This window comes from Lagenorhynchus albirostris, chromosome 10, assembly GCF_949774975.1.
Source record: "Lagenorhynchus albirostris chromosome 10, mLagAlb1.1, whole genome shotgun sequence".
Classification (NCBI taxonomy): domain Eukaryota; kingdom Metazoa; phylum Chordata; class Mammalia; order Artiodactyla; family Delphinidae; genus Lagenorhynchus; species Lagenorhynchus albirostris.
Window position 1 is genome coordinate 67,808,820 of NC_083104.1, and position 23,027 is coordinate 67,831,846.

At 53.0% G+C, this 23,027-nt stretch overlaps 2 protein-coding genes across 6 annotated transcripts in view; one reads left to right on the forward strand and one right to left on the reverse strand.

Moving 5' to 3' along the window:
* ZFAND3 (zinc finger AN1-type containing 3) overlaps nt 1-2,936 on the forward strand; it is a 324,296-nt gene extending 321,360 nt beyond the window's left edge. The window contains exon 6 of one of the 2 annotated variants that reach the window (XM_060162773.1): nt 606-2,889. In XM_060162773.1, the coding sequence (XP_060018756.1) occupies nt 606-760 (155 nt within the window). In that variant the 3' untranslated portion in view covers nt 761-2,889. Of the gene's footprint in view, nt 1-605 lie in introns of both variants that reach the window. The other variant, XM_060162772.1, reaches the window with a different exon arrangement.
* Nucleotides 2,802-23,027, reverse strand: part of BTBD9 (BTB domain containing 9) — a 414,901-nt gene continuing 394,675 nt past the window's right edge. For 3 of the 4 annotated variants that reach the window (XM_060162769.1, XM_060162768.1, XM_060162770.1), the window contains one exon: nt 7,572-9,888. In XM_060162769.1, coding sequence (XP_060018752.1) covers nt 9,691-9,888 — 198 coding nt within the window. In that variant the 3' untranslated portion in view covers nt 7,572-9,690. Of the gene's footprint in view, nt 3,194-7,571; nt 9,889-23,027 lie in introns of those variants that run through there. The other variant, XR_009542943.1, reaches the window with a different exon arrangement.

Consider the following 23,027-nt stretch of genomic DNA (forward strand, 5'->3'; position numbering starts at 1 on the left):
CAGTCGGAGCTGGACATTTCTGTTCTTTCCTCTCTTTAAATGTAATACCTTGTCCAGTGCTTGAAGTAATCCATTTTCCTCTGAGAGCCCCCATTCATGTGTGAGCTTTGGTTTGATCACACCCACTGTCCCCATAATCATTTCTGCCCCCCCCCCCCCCCCCGCCCCGGTCTCCTAGAAGCAGTGCGTGTCTTGTGGTAGATACTGAGGTTTATCCAGGCCAGGGAAGCACTGTGCTGCCAGCTCTGGGCTCTCCCGCCTGTGTGGGGCTGGGAGGGAAGGGACTCAAGAGCCCACTCATTTCTGAGGCAGGCGCTGCAGAGTCACATTGGGGTTCCACCCTCAGGGTCCAGGCAGGAACAGCATTGAAGGCAGATGTGCCCCTTGGACGTTCTGAGGATGTCGTTGGACTTGCGTGAAAGTGCTGGCTGTCTTGTTAGAGTGGGGATATTGTAATAGGCTCTTCAGCAGCCGGAGCCCCTGCTGCAACCATCGTCCACTCACTGGACGGCCCTCCCGCTCTCTGGACCTGAGGGAGAGCTGGGCTCTGTGCACGTGGAGGCCACCCTAATGGTCTGTCTTCTCTGCTTCCCCCACTGCTGCAGGTTACGTGTTCTGTATGTTGCATCGCCTCCCCGAGCAGCATGACTGTACGTTTGACCACATGGGCCGTGGCCGAGAGGAAGCCATCATGAAAATGGTGAAACTGGACCGGAAAGTGGGGCGCTCTTGCCAGCGCATTGGGGAAGGGTGCTCCTGAAGGCCGGCTTGGCCGCTACGTGACGCTGTTCTTAGTTCACTAATGTTAGCCTTATTTAGGACAAAGTCAGCCAGACACCTTGTACTGGGCACGCGTCAGACTACAGCCAGTCCGTTTCCTTTCCTTAGCCAGCCATCCTGGTACTGTAGTTTAGGGGTTGATGGTGGTTGAAATTGATTTCTGGCTGGTTACTAAGGTGCCTGCTAGCCATTGTATAAAATTAAAACATGAAGAATATTTTTTTTTGAGCATGGCTAGTGGATTTAAAACAACACATACCTGTCACTGCTGGAGTCAAACTTACAAAAAGCCTTAAGTGGAAAGTGTTCCAGACGGAGACTCTGAGTCAATAGAGGAGGAGAAGCTGGTGTTCAAGTCCCCACGACGCACATGGCTTTGCCGGAAGCTCTGGTTAGTGTTCGGCCTTCACCTCTTCACTATCCTTAGTCCCAGTAGCCAGGATACCTGATGGCCACGCGTGCCCGGGCCACGGGAGGCTGTTGAGATTGGCCCCGTGGCTGGGCTGGGTGGTGGCCTCGCTCTCCCACTGAGCAGGAAATGGGGGTGGGGACAGGTTAAGAAAATTTACCTGACTTGCTATGAAAAAACTCTCTCATCACACGAGAAGAGAAACAGTAACCTCACTTTGAAAATCAGCTCCACTCAAGCCTAGTCCACGAATGAGAACCACCTTTTCTACACAGGACCCTTGGTCATGAGAAGCGCCCGCGGGCGCGCCCTGACCCACGGGCTCTGGTTTGCCGTTTGCCGAGTGCAGGGATCTGGCAGTGGATCAAATAAGGCTAATTGCAGCACCGCAGCTGTGGCCTCCAAACTGGCCTCTGCAGCTAGGTTTCTAGATTGGAAGTTTTTTAAAAAGATGTTTCACAGCCAGCAGGAATCAATAGAAGAGCTGGGAGCTGCCTGCAGCTCCGTCCCTTCCAGCAGGAGCCTGCTCAGCCCCTCCAAGGCCAAGGGGACGATGACTTGGCCTCGCCTCTCATGTCTGTGCAGCCCCACAGTCCAAGGGCGACCAGTCCACTTCTACCACATAGCAAGTTTAGTAAGGGGGGGGGGGCAGCATATGTCACAGGGACAGAGGTTCGTGGCCATGGCCCAGCTTGAGAGAGACACTCGCTCAGGCAGGTGCGGGGAGGGCCTGTTTCTCAGCGTGTTTCTCTTCAGAGAGGAGTTGAGTGGAGGCAGGAGCTCAGGCCCAGTGGGGATGGGTGGAGATGGGCCTGTTTGCCAGTGTTAGGAAATCATCACCGATCAGGTGTGGGGGGTGGGTAGACAGGAGAAAGATGCCCTTGAAAGCCTGAGCAGGGGTGAATGGCCCCAGAGCCCCATCTGATCCAGGCCGGTGAGGGTCGGAGGCTCCTGCAGAGGCAGTTTGGATCTGCCCGCACACAGGCTACTGGAATAGTTTAACCCAGCAACTTACCCTTTTATACCACAGCAAGTGTTTGCTCAACTCTGTCTGCAAATTAACAGTTAATACCTGCAACTACAAACGTTTTTGGTCCGAAATACTGAAATAGGAAATCACGCTCTTCCCCGCCTCCTCTCCCACCCCACCCCCACCAGAGTGGAATCCGCTGCAAAATCTCCAGCCTTAATTCTTGCTTCAGGACCCAGACCGGCGTCTTGCTCTAGGGCAGCCCAGGGCAGAGGGGCCAGGTCTGCCCACGTTTACCACTGTTACCAAGCCACGGCCCTCTGGCCAGTACCTGGCCATCCTCAGTGATGCGGCCCACCTCGGCCCCCCACCAAGCTCTGATCGTGAAGAGGCCACAGGCGCCCTTCCGGCCCTCCTCAGGCCCCACCGGCTGCTGCTTCCCGGCGGCAGCGATGGGAAGCAGGCTCTCTGGGGAGCCCGGCCGCACACGGGGCTCGCAGCCCATGGTCACTTCCTGATGGTAGAGCTGGGGGTGGGGTGGGAGGGCTTGTTCCCCGGCAGTATCTGTTCTGTGAAGTTTGTTAAATGTAAGGAAAGCTTAAATTCTTGTATCTTTAAAAGAGAAAATCTTATTTAACCCTTTTGTGTTCTAGATTTACTTACACACATAGCCTAGAGCTCAGTTTTAGTTTTAACATTGTGAAAATATTAAAAGAATCTTGTAACTTTATTCTTTTTTCTCCTGCTGAAAAAAAAAATTAAACCAATCGTATGAAAGTTTGGATTTCTCTGTTTTGCCGGTTCTCCTAAGTGCCACCTGGATGACCAGAAAAACAATAAAAGGTCTCCCCAGCCAGAGGTTGGAAGAGATGGAGGGCTCTTGTGTGCACTGTCTGGGGCTCACTTGTCTGGTAAGTGTCCAGGCTCCACAGTTGTTCCTCTGGTTTCTCTTGTGTGGTTCCACCTCGGGAGACCCTGGGGTAGAGGTGTGTCTGCTGGGCCCAGCCTTCTCTGGCAGCAGGGAGGTTATGTACCTGGGGGAGATGGGAAGAATGAGCACCAGCCCAGAGGGCCCCCAGCTGTGCGAGGGTTGGGTGTGCCTGGGTCCTGGCATATCCAAGACCCGACTTAACGAAGGACAGGCCTGGAGGAGAAAGATTCCCGGAAGGGACGATCAGAATGATGTAAATGCTGTGTAGAGGACCACCTAACACGCCTTAAGATAGACTAGGCTATCTCAGGATGGAGAGGTTGTGCCTGGGGTCTGCGATACCCAGGGCCTGGAAAGGTGTTCTGAGAAGAAGGTGCTGTAGAGCTGTGGTCACAGCGTGGGCCCACATTCCTCTTTCTTACCGTCCTAGAGCAAGTCAGCCACACCTCACCATCCATACGTATACTGGGCGTGATACTCAGGCCCCACAGAGGGCTAGCTGAGATCACAGGAGACGGGCTTGTTTGGGTGCTGTCTGCCTCCTGCCCAGAGGCAGAGAAAGCATGGAGCCGTGGGGGAGGGACCACAACGCACAGGAGTCTTCGCATGATTTCTGAAGGGAAGCCACATTGCAGTCTCACAGCTGTCAACTCGGTTGTTGTGAACACACAATTTGTATGTTTGCTCACCTAGGCTGCTATGCAAAATGAAGCTGCATCCTGCCCACAGATGAACACGTATTCCAAACAGCAACAGTGCCCTTTGGGTTTCTGGACACAGTCCTCCTTTACAGATGGCTCAGAAGAGCTGTTCCCCATCCCCAGCCCAGCATGGCCCCTACCCTCCCACATCAAAGAGGTCCTCACCAACCTTTACAGACCCAGAAACCAAAGACAGAGGACGTCTGCGTTCTTGGGTGAATTCAGGTTATACACGTCTGGCAAGAGTAGCTCATGGGCCAAGCCCCACGGCCACGCTGAGGTGCTCCTGCCACCCCTCCCTCTCCACACCGCAGTCCCGAGGCTGAGTCCGGTCCTCACCCTCCTCTGGCTTTTCTAAGTGTGAGGGTACGGGTGGGGCGGCCTCGGAACCTCAGTGCTGGGAGAGCCTGACGAGAGCGTCCTGGCTGTTCCTCAGAGCTGGTGCTGCCTCTCAGGTCCCTTCTGGAAGGGAGCTCTGAGAACTGGAGCTGCCCTCTGCAGAAGGAGGCCGGGAGAAGCTGGGCCCCAAGGCCTGGGGAGCTCTGAGCTGGCCTGGGCTGGTCAGCGGCTCTGTGCTCCCTGCCATCCCTGCCCACAGGCTTCTGGATCTCACTGTCAGCACCCAGGGCCACTGATGGGGACCCACTGCCTGGGGCAGGTCTGGGAGGGAAAACCCCCGTAGCAGCTGGGAGTAAACCAGGAACGTGGCGCTAGAAGCAGCCATCGGGGAGGACAGTGCCCCCTACACACAGGGTGGAAAGCAGAGGCCGAGGGGCATGGTGACCTTGGACAGCCTGGTCCTCTGTGCCCCACTGCTGCTCAAGTACCCTCCCTGTCCTGAGCCACAAGCCCTCGGAGGACGCTATCTGGCAGCAGATGGACAGGCTGTAACAGTGTCACCAGTGTTCCCAGGGCATCCATGGGAACCCAAGCCCTGGGCCCCAGATCCCGCCTTACAGGCCTCTCAGCTCCTCCTGCCACTGGCTCTCAAAGGTGGTGGCCTCCAGCTGTCCCAGCCGCAGGGACGGCCAAAAGGAGACAATAGTGGAGGCAGGTGTAGGCAGCAGCGCCTCCTGCTCCGGGCTCAGGGCTTTAAATACTCAGGATGCATGGGGTAAATGCACGAGACATTTATCATAAATTACAGGTGGATGATTGTGGGTCTTTAGGCCCTGAGGCCTCTAGGGGAACATTCGAGTTCTTTAGGGGGCGGGGGAAAGCAGAAGCTAACTTGGTGGGCTTGGAGGGCCCCTTTCAGAGTCTGCCTTCTGGCCGGGAGAGGACAGGTGTAAGGAAGGACGGCCGGGGGCCAGGGGCGCTGCTGCCCATCTGGATAGTCAGTCACAGAGGAAGCAAAGGACCAGGCCCAGGTCAGGAGTGACTCAGCCAGATGAAAGGGAGGGCACCCTCACCCCTCTGCTAGGTTATTCCATGAGCATCATTACTTTAGTAATTTTTAAAAAATGGAACAGTGATTTTCAAAAGTGTACGCCTGTCCTCACCTCTGCAGTGGAGGCAGGTCCTGGCCTGTGTCAGTCCAGCAGAAAGTCCTGCCTGAAGGCACGTGGGGTGTTTGGTGGGGGACATGCAGCTCCCCGCGCCTGCTGAGGTGCGACGGCTCCTGCGGCCAGTCTGATGGAAACCAGCAGAACCCCCAGGTCCTCTCCCCACACCTCAACACAGGGGCGGGGGCTGGGGTGTATCGGAATCTGGTTTACTCTCCGACCAAACCCTCCCACCACCGTTTCCACTCATTTTCTGCAAAACACCAGGGCCTCAGGATCCTGTCCAGTAACCAGGTATGACCAGGTCAGCTTCTAGGAGGAGAAATGGGTGCATCCCTGTTGCCCTGCACATCCCTCCCCCTCCTCCAAAAACTCCTGTGCAAACACCAGGCCCCAGGACGACTTCTCATTTAATATTAGAATAATGAAAACCATGGTGGCACAGAACCACGAACTGCATTTTAAATTCCTAGGGCCACTAATGAGCACTGAACTCCTGCTGGAGCTGTTATTAGGACAAACATTCAGAATGGATGGCTGCAGCCACGAAAGGAAGTGGAGCGTGGCCTGCGCCACTGCAGCCACAGCTGCCGCCTGTCCGGCCGCCACCCTGAGCACCTCAGCTGCAGCCAGAGGAGCTGGCCGCCCATGTGGAATGCAGGAGTGACACGATAGCACCAGAAAACAAAACCAAAACTCACTAATGAGGAAAAACCTCTTAGAAGGAGACACATTTAATTTTCTTTTCCTTCTTTGACACCCTTCTTCTCTGTCCAAAGGGAGGTTCTTAATTGAAGCCCACAATGGGGAACGCTCCCTTTCTTTATTATCAAATGGCCTCAGCACACAGGATGCTCTGCTTTTTATCACAGATTAGACCTTCCTTTTTTCCCCGTGGCTCTAGAAAGGATAAGTGATTACAATTTTGTTATCTTCTGAATTAAAAAAAGGTGAAGTTGACTGGGTCGGCACTGTCTGCACAGCGGTTTGACAATTGGGGCGACAGCATAACTACTGAGCAATTTCTGCACAATTCAAAAGCTACTTTTTTCTTGGCCAAGGAATTAGTCTAACAAACACATCCCACTCTTGCTGAAAATAATTTTCTTTTCCCAACTCTTCTAGGAATAAAACACTTTTAATGTATTTGTCAGGAATCAACACTTCATTTACTAAGATTAAAGAAGTGACAAAGAGCAATTGAGAAGAGTCCCACATCCATCATGGGCTCATGGTTCTAACTAGAATCAGAAGAAAAACGGAAAAAGCACTGAGAGTATGGGAAAACGTGTTTGCGTGTGTGATGCTGTTATACCTGTTTCACGTTCAGAGTGCTTTGCAGCAGCCCCCGCCTTTAAGCCCGCCTTGACTGGGGCGCCACGAGCACACACCCCGCCCTGCCCGCCGTGCTCAGCACCGGCCCTCCAAGGAGGCACCAGAAGGTGACGTTGAAGGCTTTCGCCAAAAGCCCCAACAAAGTGCATTTTACTCCCCCACAAAGCATGACCTAAAATGAAGGGCAGGAGGTTCTGCATGCTCAATCTCTAGACCTGGGTAGTGGTTACAAAGGTGGTGTTTCACAATAAAGGGCCAGAGGCCACAAGCACCCCTCTGTCCACCTCACCAGACCTCCTCAAAGCAGACGCCGTGGGACTGCATCCTCTGGGGCTGGGGGGGAGCCACGGGCCCTCATCTGCCGCTGCCCCCCGCACAGCTTGGCCAAGCCTGCTGCCTGGTGTCCCACAGCTCCCAGGGAATCAGCCTCCACCCTGTGCTGGGCTGACGGCTCCGCGGGCATTGGGCTCCTTAGAGCTGGGTCTCATCAGCACTCCCGTTTAGCTCTATTGGTCTCTCCCCAAGTTTGGGGGCCATCTTGGTCCTGCTGGCTCATGGCGGGGGTAAGTCCCCTGTGGGACCAGCCAGGGCTCTGGAGAATGCCAGGCACCTGGGGACTTTTTCTTGGCTGCCCACTCATCCCTCATTCCCTGGCAACACGTCTGGTGTGTCGCACCTCGACTGGGGTGTCCAGGCCCCTCCAGCCAGGCATACAGAAAGAGCCCCCATTCCCCAAACCACAAGGCTCATCGAGGAAGGCAGAGCCCCTGCCTGGTAACAGGAGGCCGACCAGAGCAGGCTTTGCTGAGCTTCATCAGTGTCTGCTGGGGTCCAGAGCAGGCTTGCATCCAAGCAAGGCCTCTAGACCATCAGGGGGCCTCAGGGGAGGCAGCTGCGGGGCTAGGGGACGGCGATACGGCTGCACAGAGCTGGCCTCAGTCCCCTTTCCCTTTATCTGAAAACAAGGCGTGTCTGAAGTGCTGGAGGAGCAGGAGAGAGACAAGCTTTATTCTCTCCAGACCTCAGGGCAGAGATCTGGAAGGAACGAACACCAAAGAGAATTCACAGAGGACAGGAAGCAGAGGGTGAGCCACTGGCCATGCAGGGCACAGTTCATGCCTCTTCAGGTGTGAAGCTGAGTGTCCAGGACGCATTTCGTTACCTGTGCCTGGATGGAGAAGGGTACTGAAGGGCTCCAGACCCTCCCCCAACCCACCCCACACTTCCCCGGGTCAGCAGTGATTCCTCTCTGGACAGGTGGCTTCAGAGTTTGAGAAGAAGCCCTTGAATGGATGATACTTGCAAAACATTTGAACGCTGCCCTCTTCTGACTTCCCTGCTCCTCCTGCCTCCCCTGTGGGCAGTGAATGCACCGCTGGAGGAAGTGCTGAGTTGTCAGGCATCCTCAGCTCTAACTGGAGAAGGGGCTGGATGCTGAGGGAGGCAGCGCCAGCCACAGAGCGCGGCCAGCCACCCGTGGCAAGCAAGCGCGCGGCACCGCTATTTGTTACCAGAGCCCCTCCCATTGTGAAAAGCTGTTCCCCTCAGAGCGTTCCACTCACCCCACGCAGGGGGACGCAGACAGAGATCAGAGTCGAGGGCACCGAGGGAGACTAGCAGAAAGACAACCTTCCCGTTTAATCATGCAGCTTGAAGCTACCCTACTATTCCAATACTGATAAATCACAACTACATCACACTAGGAGGAAACAGCTGACCCACTGGCTCTTTGTACACCCACGACCAATGTGTCTTTAAGACAGAAAGGACCCCCCGTCGGCCCCACCCCTCCTCCAAGCAGGATGCACAGAGGACCTGATCGTGACAGCCAGCCAACGGAAGAATCGGGGGATGAGCAAAAACCGGACACAATCTGATCAAGTTACGCAGGGCAGTTAGCGGTGGGATGGAAATTACTCAGACACACAGAGCCAGACCAAGCGACAACTGTCAGATGAGATCGTTTCAATGAGGATTAAAAGGAAAGCTTCTTAGAACTGATTTTTTTTTTCCAATCCCTGGCTGAGTATTATGGTCTGGGGGAAAAACAGCAACCACCGATCACCACCACGTGGGAAAGGCCCACTTTTGCATTCCCGACACCGACTGGCAGGACGGCTGCCTCCACACCGCTCACTAACCTGTGGCAAATGGAGGACAGGTCCAGCCCAACCGGAAGTTGGTATACACTCATACATACTTCTGAACATTAAATTAGCTGGTGGCATAATCACTGTTTCCTTGTCAGCCTCCCAAGCTTAAAGGCTGGATACGTTTCAGGAATGACAGGTTAATAACTTGGCAATTTGAGTGATTATTAACTCCAGTGTCCACAGATTAATCTGCTCCTTGTGTATTTTGTTGATCTTCCTCAAAGGATTTTCCTTGTCAGACCAGGTGCCGTGATGAGCTGCATCTGTGCCTCATTTAGGAGATGCGCATGATATTTCTCAGCTCTACCCCACGCTCAACCGTTCAAAACTAAGGAAGGAAAATTACAGCGTCAAAAGGGATTAAAACAAGTGATTTGCTGTTTGAACCTTTCATAAAGATCTGGAAAACCTATGATTCAGCAAATGGAGAATAACTAAAAGAAATAAAAAATTATTTAGTTGCCAGGGCAATGTGTTCCATAAAAGTAAACACTCTAAGGAAACCCATTTCCTACAGGGTGCCTTGCCTCCAGGTAAGGAAGGCCTAATACATTCTCTTCCATTCCTGTGTTCATGTGCCATCTTTGTATTCCGACTCAGGCCTATTACTTCCTTCTGTGGTCTTTGCAGGGTTAGATTAGAGAGGTAGGGTGTTAATGGACTTGATGAAGATTGAAGACCCACTTTCTCCCCCTGGAGACCAGCCTGATTTGAACAAACTGAGGAGAACAAAGCAGCCCCTTTGTGTCCTTGGGAGGAAACCTGTCCTGTGTGTTTCTGCAGCCAGGTCTGTTCCTCGTGGGGCGGGGGTGGCGGGGCGAGGCGTCCACAGGCATCCCTGCTCGGGGAGGACACGGCTCCTGTGCCACCTGGGCCCAGCCGAGTCACTCCACACGTGCGCCTCCTTTATTGGTGCTGCCGGTTGGCTGAGTACGAGCTGGAGCCTGGACTGGAGTGCAGTGAGTTGCCGCTGGGGGCCTGCAGGGCGTGGGGGTCGGGCTGCTGACTGGCTGGGCTAGTGTCCCCTGTCCCCGACTGCTCGCTGTTTTCCTCCTTCTGGTTGCTCTGCTGCTCGGGACACTCAAAGTGGACGCAGTGGAACACCTGGTGAGAGAAAGGAGAGACCTGGTGAGTGATGGGTCAGTGTCGGAGCCCAGAGCTGCCATGAGTCAGGACACGGTCCCCATGGGAGTGACAGCAGGTCCTTCCGCTCCCGCCCCCCCCGCCCCCGCCACTGGCACCGACAGGCAGCAACTAGAGGGTGGTAAGCGCTTTTCAATCAGTCAGGATAAAAGTGAGGGGACCGATGAGTCTAAGAGTTGCAGGCAGCACAGCATGGATTCCCATAAAATGTTCCCACTGGATTTCTCCATTTGGGGTTACTTTTGTCTCATGAGCTTTTCTTTCTTTTTTAATTAATTCTTACATCTGGCAGTTGGGTTAAAAGTCAGTGGGGTTGATGGTGGCAATGGCTGCATGATTCTGTCAATATACTAAAAAGCGCTATGCTTTAAATGGGTGAGTTGTATGACATGTGAATTATACTACAATAAAGTTATTTTCTAAAAAAAGCCTACAGGGCATCATTACCCCAGGGGAGGACCCAGGCTTATCTCCAAGGATCCAAAGAGCAGTTGCTCACCTCCTCCTGTGCCCTCCGGAGGGGAACAAGTTCTTGGTGTGTAATCATCCTCTGGGCAGCAGTGCTGGGGAGGGAACTTCAACCTGAGGTGACCTGGGCCAGCCGGGAACAAACACCGTCACGTGGAGGAATGGCCCCCCGCAGGAGCCAGGAAAAGCCTGTGTTCCACCGTGACTCACTCAGGAAGCACCACTGAGCAGACAGGGCACCACTCAGAGCTCGGCCAACAAGGGTGAGCCTCAGCCCTGACCTTGAGAACACACAGCACGGCTGGGGGTTGGGGGTGAGCCTGCCACGCCCGGAGCAGGAGGTGACTGCTGGTGTGTGAGCTGGGGGTGCGGGGGCAGCCAGAGGAAGCCCACGCCAGAGGAGGGTCTTTAGGGATGCCCTCCCCCCCACAGAAATTCCTCTCTCCACTAACAGCCAAGTCCTCCAGGGGTCCCTGCTGTGTGGTGCCTGTCCTGAGCTCTTTGCACAGGAGAATCACATCCTCTCCTGGGGGCGTCTTCAGTCTGAAGCACACAGGTCGACTTTCCAGGGAGCATGCTGGCAGTTTTAAGGGAATCAATTTCCAGATCCTCAAATTCAGTATTTTCTAAAACTGCCTGAGAACATGACTGAATTCACAACACCCTTCCCCACCTCACAGAAGGAAAGCACAGCCCTCGCCTGCCCGTGCTACAGTACGCACGGGGGCACACCGACCTCCCTCCCACGGATGCCAAGCCCTGGATGGGGAGCACCCGCCCATGAGTCATGGGCCCTGATACTTTCCGGGTCCCCATGAGAGTGAAATTTGGCCTGAGTGAGATGTTCTGAATTCGGAACCGAACTGTATATGTGACTCATGTAATTCTTTTAAACGTAACTGTAATTTTCCCAGAATTATAAAAACATTTTCAAAATACACTGGCTAAATCCCATCAATAATTCCACAATTACTTTCAGATTTGGTGTGCCTTATTCAACGAGTTGGTTAAAACCTATTTTACCAAACCATGTCATCAAATACGTATTCCTAATAATCCTTATCTTCCGTCTTTTAAAATGTTTATTTTTTTCTATCTCATATTAACAAAAATAATTGTATTTAAACTTATGAAGAAATTTTTACTTCTCAACCTTAAAATGTTCAAAAAATTACATTTTTTTCCCAGAGCGCTTTTAGGGGATATGCAAACAAAATGTTTGAAGGCCATTGCTCACAGCGCTTAGAAGACTCTAAGCCCTCAATAGAGTCCTTTTAAAAGTTAATAGGCAGGAATTCCCTGGCGGTCCAGTGGTTAGGACTCTGCGCTTTCACTGCCAAGGGTGTGTGTTCGATCCCTGCTCGGGGAACTAAGATCCTGCAAGCCGTGTGGTGCAGCCAACAAGAAAAAAGAAAAGTTAATAGGCAGACTTGCAGCCACATGGATAGATCTAGAGATTACCATACTAAGGGAAGTAAGTCAGAAAGATAGTTACCATATGATATCACTTATATGTGGAATCTAAAATACGATGCAAATCAACATATCTATGAAACAAAAACAGGCTCACAGACATAGAGAACAGACTTGTGGTTACCAAGGTGAGGGGGGTGTATGGCGGAGGGAAGCACTGGGAGTCTGGGATGAGCAGATACAAACTATTACGTATAGGATGGATAACAACAAGGTCCTACTGTATAGCACAGGGAACTGTATTTAATATCCTGTGACAAACCATAATGGAAAAGAATATGAAAAAGAATATATATATGTATGACTGAGTCATTTTGCTGAACAGAATAAACACACATTGTACATCAACTATACTTCAATAAAATTAAAAGAAACTTAATAGGCAGGACCTGGAGGGAAGGCGAGGACATTTTAGGGTTAGAAGTGTTCCAGGCAAGGGGAATAATATGGGTGAAGACCTTGGGAGGAAAGAGCCAAGTGATGTCTGAGAAGATCTGAGTGGCAAACCGTGAAGAGAGGGGAAAGTTGGCAGCAGGGCCATTGAGAGCTTTGGAGCAGAAACATTCTATGATCTGCTAGAATAGGATTTAGGGGTGAGTGCCAGTTCCTGAGGGGCCTGATGGCACAAGACAGTCTTAGAGACACTGCTGTGGTAGGCCAGTAACATGACAGGAACTGAGGCTGAGGGAGCCGGAGGCCACCAGTGGCTGGGGGACCAGGAGGCAGAACCAGCACCGTGGACAAATACCTGGTAGGGCCCCGGCTCTCCTACCGGTGCTACCGTATCCCAAGGGTTTTCTCCCTTTGGCCTCCAGACTTCTAAACCAGCCCTAGATAAGTAAGATGATGCAAGTTGTTGTAAAGCTGTCATCGAACTTAGGCGCAAATGCTGAGGCTAAACTGTAAGCATGTAACTGGCGTGTAGTGATGTGCTTGGAAAGGACTGGTGGGTGCCTGGGCCTGTGTGGACAGCTGTGAGAGGCAAGCCATGTGGCACAGGGCCAGGGCCAGGCTCCGAGCCCTGGCCACCCACTGCTCCCAGGAGAGCTCAACCCTCACTCTCCTTGGGTCGGGCCCACCCTTTCCTTCCGAGTGGCCTGCTAGCTCAGAGGACCTACTTGAACTTGGATCTGCCCATGTTTCCTGAGTCCTGGATAAGGGCCTGTCTTTAGAGGATAAGGCACTGGTACCCCGGGAGTGGGCAGGATGCAGCCAGGGCTGGACACCTGCCACTCTCCCTGAGAAAGGACCAGGCGGAGGAGACCACAGGGGGCTCAGGAAGCGCAGAGAGCCAGGGGGACGCGGCTGCCCCTGCTTCCTCCTGGGAACTCTACAGCCTCCACGGCTAGAGCACATGCACCGTGCACACCCACACCACGCACACAGGCACACGTGCACTGTGCACGCATACACATGCACCCTTATTCTGCAGAGTCAGGTTCACGGAGAAGACAAATGTAATATCAGCTGTGAAATTACACTTAAAATATAAATTCCATGCTTACCTTCCTGCATCACTATTTCTTCCATATTCCCACTTCAATTCATTTATCTACCACTGTTTCAAATTTCACCTTTCAAACTAATATGAAGCCCGAGACCATGCGTCCTCTGTATGGGCAGAGAGTATTTTCTCTTAGAGTGAGCCTGTTTCTCCCCTTAAAGCTCAGGCTGGTGCTGCTTCCTGTGGACCCGAGTCAGCCCCCAGTCTCTCCTTCCTTTCCTTTTCTTTCCTTTCTCCCTCCCTTTTATATCAAATCTCGCCCCTTGGGCCCACCTGCAGGTGCTTACCTGTCAACAGCCATAGGGGAGGGCCTTTTCTGGGGATTTAGAACCTGTCTGGGCCGTCAGCTCTCACCTGGGCTACTCAGGGTAAATTTGAAAATCCTCTTCTAAGTAGCAGCTATTAATACCTCTTCTCCATCAGCTCCACATTCTCTGAGCTTCTGAAGTGACAGGACCACCTTCTGGTGGGTTATTGACGGTCTCTTGCTCTAGGAGCACCCGTCTTTCCAAGCACGGGGTGGGGCCATGGAGACACCCCCTCAGAACACATCTTGGCTTCTGCACACCCCCCGCCGCACTCTCAGTGGATCCTCTCCCTAGACCTCCTTGTAAACGAACAAACATCCTTCTCTTTCTCAACACCACCCAGTCATCTTTCGTCCCCGACGCCTGTGTCTCCTCCACCTGTTCTGAACGATGCACCTTACGGCACCGTCCCCATTCTGACCTGACCTCCTTACCCCGCCCCATCACGCCCGCAGTCGCTATGTCACCCCGCTCTCGCGCTCCCGTCAGCATCTCTGAGGCTGCTCCTCGGAGCCCTAGGCTGATACTAATCCTTCAACTGATTTAACACTGTCCTGCTGCGTACTACCTTTCCCAGTGAATGGGTTTTCTCTCCTTGTGCTCTCACGAACCTCCCTTTGGGAGGCCAGCCTGTGAGGCTCCAGGGCCCAAGGCCCAGCCCCTCCTCCTGCCTGTGTCCTGACCTGTCAGTTCCCATCTGACTCAAGGACCGAGGCGTGGCCGTCCTTTCTCCCACTCAGGGCCTTGCACAAGAATAAACAAATCAATAAAAACCCTGGATTGAAAAATAAAGTTAAAAAGATCTCAGTGCAGCTGGCCGCTAACTAACGTCTGGCTCTCACCTAAGGAAGGGTCCCCATGGGTGACGCAGTCCAGAGAGGCAGGGTGGGTTTCTGCTCCACGCCGTACCCATAAAAAGCCTGGAGGACGCGACTACAGTGAGCACTCAATACTGCTGGTAGCCGGACCCCTGCTGTTGCCCCGTTCCCACTGTTACTCCCATTCCTCTAACTTGGGTGACTTAACTGCACCACTGTCTCTAGCCCACTTAACCAACCTGTTTTAAAATAGCAACTCGAATGGCTATTATTCCCGACATACCTAACGGTACTGTTTTGGTGTCCTCCTGTGGACGCTCCTCCTTGGAGAAATCATAGTCATGCCTCTCCCTGACCCTGCAGAGCTCAGCGTAGGCTCTGCCCTCTAAGCTGGGGGAAACTGGGAGCCTCTGGGAGCCCTGGGAAGCCCTAGCCGCCAGCAGCCTGGCCGAGCCTCCGCGGCCGGATGTGAGGAACCAGGGCTGTGTCAGGGCTGCGCTTCAGGCTGTGACCCCGGAGTCCCAAGGGTGTCACTAAGGGACCAACTAACTTTGATGCGGGTTCACTGAGCATCTCCAGAGCCAAGCGGGCTCTGCCAAGTCAAAGGCAACGCACAGGAAACAGTTAACTTTGTAAGTCACAAACCATGTGGTGAGGATTCCAAGTGAAAAAGGGTGTTTTACAGATGGAACGATGGGTGCGGAGGTAGAGCGTGCAGCGGGGACAGAGCGAGCAGATAAGGGCGGCAAGCTGGGAAAGGACTGGCGCCTCCATGTTCCAGGCTCAGGCTGGGGGGCAGGACAAGGTGACACCACACGGTAGGCGTGGCCAGAGGAGCCAAACACGGTGAGGAGGGTTTGGAGGTCAGGAGGTCCAAGTGCATTCTTTAATTCACTCACTCACTCATTCATTTATTCATTCCAAAACACAAGGCACCTCCTGCACGCCCTCCTGTGAGGCCTGACCCTCTCAAAGGGTGCACCAACCAGTAAGGATAGAGACACGTGAGTGGACAGGCTCTGGCCACCAAGGGAGCCATGAGGGTGCAGAGGAGGGGCCCCCAGTCAGCCAGTGGAGCAGGGGATGCCGCCTGAGCTGAGTCGGGGAAGGTGAGGCAGTCAAGCAGAATTGGTCAGAGGAGGGAGGCCTGGTGCAGGAGGAGGGTGACCACTGTGGACTCCCAGCCAGCGTGATGACAAAGAAAGGCGGGAACGGGGGAGGTGGGGAGCAGGGCGGCAGAGGCAACAGGCCATGGCTCAGGGGACTGGGCGAGGACCCAGCCTGGACCTGGGCAGGGAGCCAGGGTCGCCGGACAGAGGAGAGTCTTAAAAAATTAAGTATTTCTTGAGTTAAAAATATTACAAAAAGAATACATTTATGGTGACAAATAATACAAGTGCCTGAGGAAAGAAGGTAGATGACAACAAACCCTTACACTTGAAATCCCGAGGTAGAACACAGCAATTTGGGATAAACAGGAAAGAATCCTTTTTAAAGGATAAATAACAGAACCTGATGACAGGCTTGGCAAGACTGACACAGGAGAGGGAAGGATTCTTCACAGCCTCTAAGGATCCTCTGGGAGGATGGAGGCTGGGGGACTATGGTGCTGCAGTGGGCACAGCACGGGGGTCCGAGGGGCCTCCAGGCCCAGCCAAGCACCGGGGACCTGGACTCATCCTCAGAGCCTTCCTTTCACTGCTTTTGTGTTTTAACCTTCAGTGACCTCACTGAGCACAAACACTGGCCCAAGGCTGAATCATGCAGTGTCTGCCATCAGGACCTCCACCAGACGGACCTCAGCCCACAGTGGTGAGTGGGATTCAACCTCAGGGTGGAGCAGCTCCAGAATCCGTGCTCTCTCCATATCAGGATGCCTCCTCACACAGACAATAGCAAGTGAGAAGGAATACACAGTGTGAGAGATTAATTTCGCCTGGAAGGGAAGATCAGCGAGGAAGGTGTGCAAAAACCAGGCCTTGAAGACAGGGCGGGAGTGGCCTTCCAGGCAGAAGGGACAGGGAGGACTTCCAGATAAAGGCTTGGGGCCTCGCTCTCGCCTTCGGTACACCAACGTGCCGGCTCAGCTGTCTCAGTGGATAATCCAACCCACTGGCCTTGAACCTAAACATGACGACAGTGCGAAGCCAACACCCAGCCAGGTCCTGGACCACTGCAGACGAGGATGAACATCACGGTGTCTGTACCTCACCATCATCACCTTGTGCAAGGCTGGGGTTCTTCCCTTAAGACCCTAGGCCCCTTCGGATGTGCACCCATTGCAAACGGGCATCCAGAGAGGGGACCTGTGGGCGGTCCTGACTCTGTTCATGGGAGCAGGGGTGGAAAGTGAGTCTGTCCTGGAGAAACCGGCACCTTCTCTGGTGGCTAAGTGGTCGGGGCTGGCCCGAGATGCCTGCCACCCCTGCAGAGGTGCAAAGGGAAGAGAGGCTGGGATGCGTCTGCTCTTTTCACACAGACACTGGAGGTCGCTGTTGCCTGGAGGAGTCGTCACTGCCACGAGGGGCGGTACCAGGTGCCGTGTGGAAACTGCTGCTTGTCCCTCACACCCCTAAGCTCCTCTCCCCACCGAGCACCTCAGGCCTCCCTCTCGGTGGAACAGCCAGGTCCTGAGTTTCTCTTTGCTCAGAAGCTTGTGTGATTCAATTCCTTTCCTCCGAACCTTCCCAAGACTGCGATACCCCTTGGAAAGGATGTGACCAAAAGTGAACGAGGCATACAGGGCAGAGTCACACTACTGATTTATGCAAAACCATTACCGCAGTCGCCGCATCATTTTCCCTTCCCTTCTTGGCAATCATGTATCCCATTAGCCTGTTTGATTACTGCTGCTCACGAAGGGGTACCTTCGCTGAACCAGCTTCAGTGGCTTCTGGATCTGTCTTCCGAGAGGAGCCAGTTAAATTGGAATGTAGTCGTGTGTATGAATCCGACGCAGCCTGAGTCACATCCGTGTGTCCTTTTTTGTAGCTGCTGTTTCTTATCCCTTTGCCTTTCCTCTCTGGGAGCTGTAATTCTTGACGTGTCTGAGATAGTCTGGGGTGAACCCTGGAAAGGACGTACACAAACGTGCTGGCTCCTTCTTGGCGAACAGGCAAATTCCTCGGCTAGCCACTGTTTGCCGCCTTTCATTGGAGGGATTCCCTGAGCACTTTGTTCAATGTGTCTTCAAGGTTTTTAAAAGCAGAGAAGCCTCTGCTAATTTTCCCAAGTTGGGCTAAGAGTCCAGCGTGAACTGTAGCAGAAATCAGGAAAATTTAATAAATGTTGATCAATGACTCTACCTTGCCTTTCTGGTTTCTCCTGAGTAATTTTCACAGATTGCTTTCATGCCAACCAATACAAATAGGATTTGAGCCAAGCTTTCAACTTACATTTACATCTTTATAAAATAGATACCTGCCTCTCAATGATATCTGCCCAGAAGTCAGACACAGAGACGTGGCTTCTGAATTATACACCCTGAAGACCTCCTCTCTCCTTTCGCAATGTGTGGGGTGGCAGCGTCACACACACTCAGCAAACATTAACTGAGCCTGATGACAATGACAATTACATCTTCTTACACTCATCTCAGGAACAGGTTATGAGTCCATCTTTAGATTGTAGAGATGTTTTATTTTTGTTCCTTTAAAAATGAAGACCAAGTGTTTCTAACAAAACACTGCAATTTAAAACCAAAGTTTCATGTACGTACATCTGTACAGCCCAAAACATGGTTTTCAGTTAAGGAACCCATTTCATAGGGAGACACTTCCAGTTTGTGAGCAACAACGTTTCAGCATTGCTTAGGGGTGACAGGATAACCCCACAGTTTTGCACAAGTACTTATGCCTACTAGGGATGGGAGCAAGCTTCTTGGTGACACTGCTTATATACAGTTAACAGTTTTTTTAACTTTCCAATGTCACTTTCCCATCTTCACATAGGCCGGGGCACTCACAAATAACTGGAACTCCACTGCTTGGAAGTTTCTGGAAAACAGCCTTTCCAAAACATATCACAGGGACTTCCCTGGTGGTCCAATGGTTAAGACTCTGTGCTTCCACTACAGGGAGCACAGGTTCAATCCCTGGCTGGGGAACTAAGATCATAAGATCCCACATGCCATACGGCCAAAGGAAAAAAAAAGAAAGAAAACACATCCCCCCAGGCAGTCCCAGAACTCCCGACCACCGATTTTTATGAGTGCACACTCAAGAGTTCCAGGGAGCGAGTCACTCTCTTGTCTTAATTAATTTGGCCCTAGAGTGGTAGAGGTATCTTTTTATTTTTGAAAAACTAAAGCAAAAAAGGAGAAATATTCTAGTTCCCAGGTAGAGCCGGGAGACACGGCCTTACCAGGGCTCCTGCTCTCCCCGCAAGGCCGCGCGGGCGGCCCCACTGCCCTGGGCAGCTTTTCACTTCATCCAGGTGACGTGTCTGCTTTGTCTCGAAGGCTTCCAGCTGCAGGGAGACTGCAGGCCTGGCTCACCGCTGGCTCTGCAGCAGGACATGGCTGGACATCATCCTCACCAGCTGGCGTCTCTGTCCATCCTGCTGCCCGGCAGCCCCCAGGCCTCACCTGCTCAGGTGCTGTGTGCACCTCCTCCCAGGCTGGTTGTTTGGTGCAGAATTACTGCTGCTCCACTACAACAGGCATAAGGCTTGTGGAGTGTCTGGAACAAAGACGTGCTCCCTGTTGTGTCACTTTCCCTCTCTTTTTCCAATAAAATCTTTCCTAATAGACATTTAAGTATAAAGATGCCTATAAAATATGCCTTTTTATAATTGTGCTATAAATTAAATATTTTTCTGCTTTTTTTCTGTCTCACTGGGAAGGAACCTTTAAGAGCTAGTTCACTCTCCTTATTTTAAAGACAAGTGACCTGAGAGCCAGGGAGGTGAAGTGACTTGCTGGGGGTCACACAGCTGGTTGGGCATGAGGCTGGCACCAGTGCCAAGGTCTCCTGGTCCACACTGGACAAGGCCCCTCCCTTCCTTCCACCCACTTCTCTCTCCTCCTCAGCTCATTCCCTACCTCCCCACCCTGTGCATTATGGCTGTGTCTCAGATGACATCCTCTGGAGGATACTGCTGGGGAGGGAATCCTTGGGGACTCAGACAGGGAGTGACCAGACCTGGGGGGGGTGGGGCCTGGGAAATAACTGTCACGGGGCCAGGAAGGAGCGCTTTTTTTTTTTAAGCAGAGTCTGTTTCCTTCTTTTTGTTTTTTCTTCACTAGAGCTACATGTTGCTATGGGAACAAGGATGGCACAGGGAGCCCAGAGCCACTCACCGGCCTGACAGTGCCTGTAAATAAATTCTGCCTCACTCCAGGCTCGGCGCTGAGTGGTCCTGGAGGGCAGCTCAAGCAGCCACTTACAGACTCTCCATCCTGCTCATGCCAGCGGTGCAGACCCTCCAGCGGCAAGCTCCCTGGAGCTCACGGAGGGATCTGCACTCCCCGCCCTCCCAAGCCCGCCACGGCACAGCCTCATCCCTGTCTGCCCATCAGGATGACCTGACCCACTTTTCAGATGCCAAAAACCCTCCTCAGGACCACCCCCGTCAGCCGCCACTGCTCCGCTCACTCCATCACTCGGCCTCCACCAGCGCTGCTCCTCACAGCATCCCCCCACCCCCACTCCAGGTGAAGGCGTCTTCTCGTGGGTTGACTTCTGTCAGGCGCTGAAGCTGCAACGCCCCCCAGGGAAGGGCCCTGCCTGGGTCTCTCTCCTGGTTCCAGCCCGGCTGGTGCATGAAGCCTGCCCGCAGGGACCGTCTGCTCCCCAGCGCCTGACTCGACGACCTGGCCCGGGCAGAGCTGGGCTCATTTCTGAAGCTTTACCATTTGTTATGCCTTTTGGGGAGACAGAGCAGCCTGGATGTTAAGTGCCAACTGCCTGGATTCAAACCCTGGCTCTGCCACTCACCAGGCACGACTGTGTGCAAGTCACTGAACATCGCTCAGCTTTGGTTTCCTCATCAATTTATCCCTTTTGCTTAAACCAGAACATTTTTTATTGTGAAAACCATGCACTAAAAGGTGCATGAAATACAAATGTATAGCTTGCTGAATAACTGTATAGTCAACACCAGCCCTGTAAACCACACGCAGGTCAAGAACCAGAAGAATCGCTGGCGCCCTGTGGTCCCTTCCTGATCTAAGCCTCCCTGCTGGAGACCCACAGTCTGGCTTTAATAATAATCATTTCTTTTCTGTGTACACATCCTCAGATGTTACAGCTTAGTTTTGCCTGTTTTTGACGTTTGTATGAACATAATCCTACTACACGGATTCTTCTGTACTGGCTTCTGTCCTTCAACATGCTGTCATGTTCATCCCCGTGGATCGCGGGGAGGAGAAGTTGTTTCACTAAATCTTTCCCTTTATTTGGCTGCCTGACGGGGAGAGGGAGAGACGGACGGACAGACCGAACGATTCATCTGCTCACTCAGGCAGCAGGTACTCTCTGCTCACATGCGCCAGGTCCAGGCTAAGGCTAGGATACAAGACAAATACCACGTAGCCTGTCTCCACAGCTACATAAATTCAATACGTAAATGGAGACCTGAGAGCTGCCGACAGACTGTCGACCCCGTCCTCACTCTCTATTACTGACTAGGCAAAAGCTTTCCCGCGGGTCTTTCCATAGTGCAGAAAGTTAGCTTTTCCTACAAGTCCTTTCTAACCCCTGGGGCTGCTTGTGCCCCTGAGGTCTCTGCCTCCTAAAAAAATCACTCCAGAACCTGCTCTCCAACCCAGGTTTCATCAAAGCCATAAGAAGAAACAGGCGTAACTTGTATTTCTTTTAATAGACTGACGGATTGTCATAGGTCCACAGACAGACCTCATTTGGACCCAGCCTGACCTCCTTAAGGACAAAGCAGTGTGCCTTTGCGGCTTTGCTGTGGTAACTAGTGAAATGAAAATGAAGGGTGTGTGAGAGGAGCTGCATCAGAACTAGCACGGCCGCTGCACGGCACGAGTGGAAACTTCAGATCCACCAGGACCTGAAGGTGGTCCTACTGACAAGGCCACGTCCAACGTCCTTCAGACAGGAGAGCCTTAGAAAGGGAAGCAATGCCTCCTCTCGAGTAGCTCGGAGTCAAGTAGCAGTTGAGGCAGGTGGGCTGGAATGACCTCGCGGTTGCACTGGTGACTGAGACCAAGAGAAAGTGGTGGAAGAAACAGCCAAGGAGACCTTTCTGGCTACAGGCACTGGGAAGATTCAGAGGAATGAAAACAACTGAAGGAGAGCAGGACGGAGGGGGCACTCGCTGAAAGACAAACTGACACGTGCCTGCCATCTAGTGCTAAGCGTGAGAGGAAGACAGAGGAAAGAAGCCTGCGAAAGGGCGCAGAGGGAGGATGGTATCCAAGGGCAGAGCAGAGAAACGTGAGAAGCACGCCGCAGGGAGGATTACAGAGCAGAGAGGAGGAGCAGGATGACAAACTCGCTGGCAGGCAATGAAAGGAGAATGTTCTAAGAAGTTAAGATAAATGACAAGGAAATGCTGAGTACACAAGGCGCAGGAGGTCACTGAAGCAAGTGGTGGAGTCTTTGGGAGGTAAACATTAGGGGGATTTATTGACAGAAGTCGTAAATGTAGCTAAAAAATTAAATGAATTCATCGCTGTGGTGCTCACAAAGGAAAATGAGAGACAGATGCCAGGAGCAGACATGCACTTCCCAGAGGACAGGGGTGAAATGCTGAGGAAACCAGAAGCATGCCCAAACAGGTGATCAAGAAATCTGAACGTCCGCAGCCCTCCTCAGCTGCGTCACCTGAGAGCTGGCCCTGATCCGGGGTGGGGATCAGCGTGCAGCACAGGTGCCGAGCCTGCCGCGGGAAGGCCTGGCCGGCTACGGCAAGACCTGGCCGGCTACGGCAAGACAGACACATGCCCACGTCGGGCCAGAATTCCCCGTCAGTTTTAGCTCTGGACACCTCTGCTATCCTGCTAGCAGCTGGGATGTCTGGAGGTGGGGGCAGTTCCTGAGCCGCCGGCAGCTCTGGCCACATACACAGGCCACTTTCCACCTGCTGCCCGAACAGCCGCCCATCTCTGCTGAACGCTCTCAACTCTCAGGAGCTCCAAGCTGCGCTTCCCCACCGTGCCCTGCGCGGACCCCCCTCTCCGGGCGGGGCAGTGCCTGCAGAAACCAGTCTTACCTGGGAGACGTGGCACATTTCTCTTTCCGCTATCCACAAAGACCATCTAACCTTCCCATGCTAGAAACCAATTCCATCTATGCTGCTTGAAATTCGCACACAGTCTTTGGGCTGGTAACATTTGGCATTTAAAGGGAAAGAGGTCCTGGCTCTGACTAAACCAAGGCCACTGATGTCACTCAGCAAACAAGCAGGGCCAGACTGAGGAACCCCTGTCTCCGCTCCACTGTGAGGAAGAGGCTCCCTGACCGCTGCCTTCTCATGACTCGGTTCTGGCTCCATGGGACTCGGGACCAAGGCGGTCCTGGACCCCCGCCTGCCTTCCCCGGCCGTCGGCGCCATCACAGT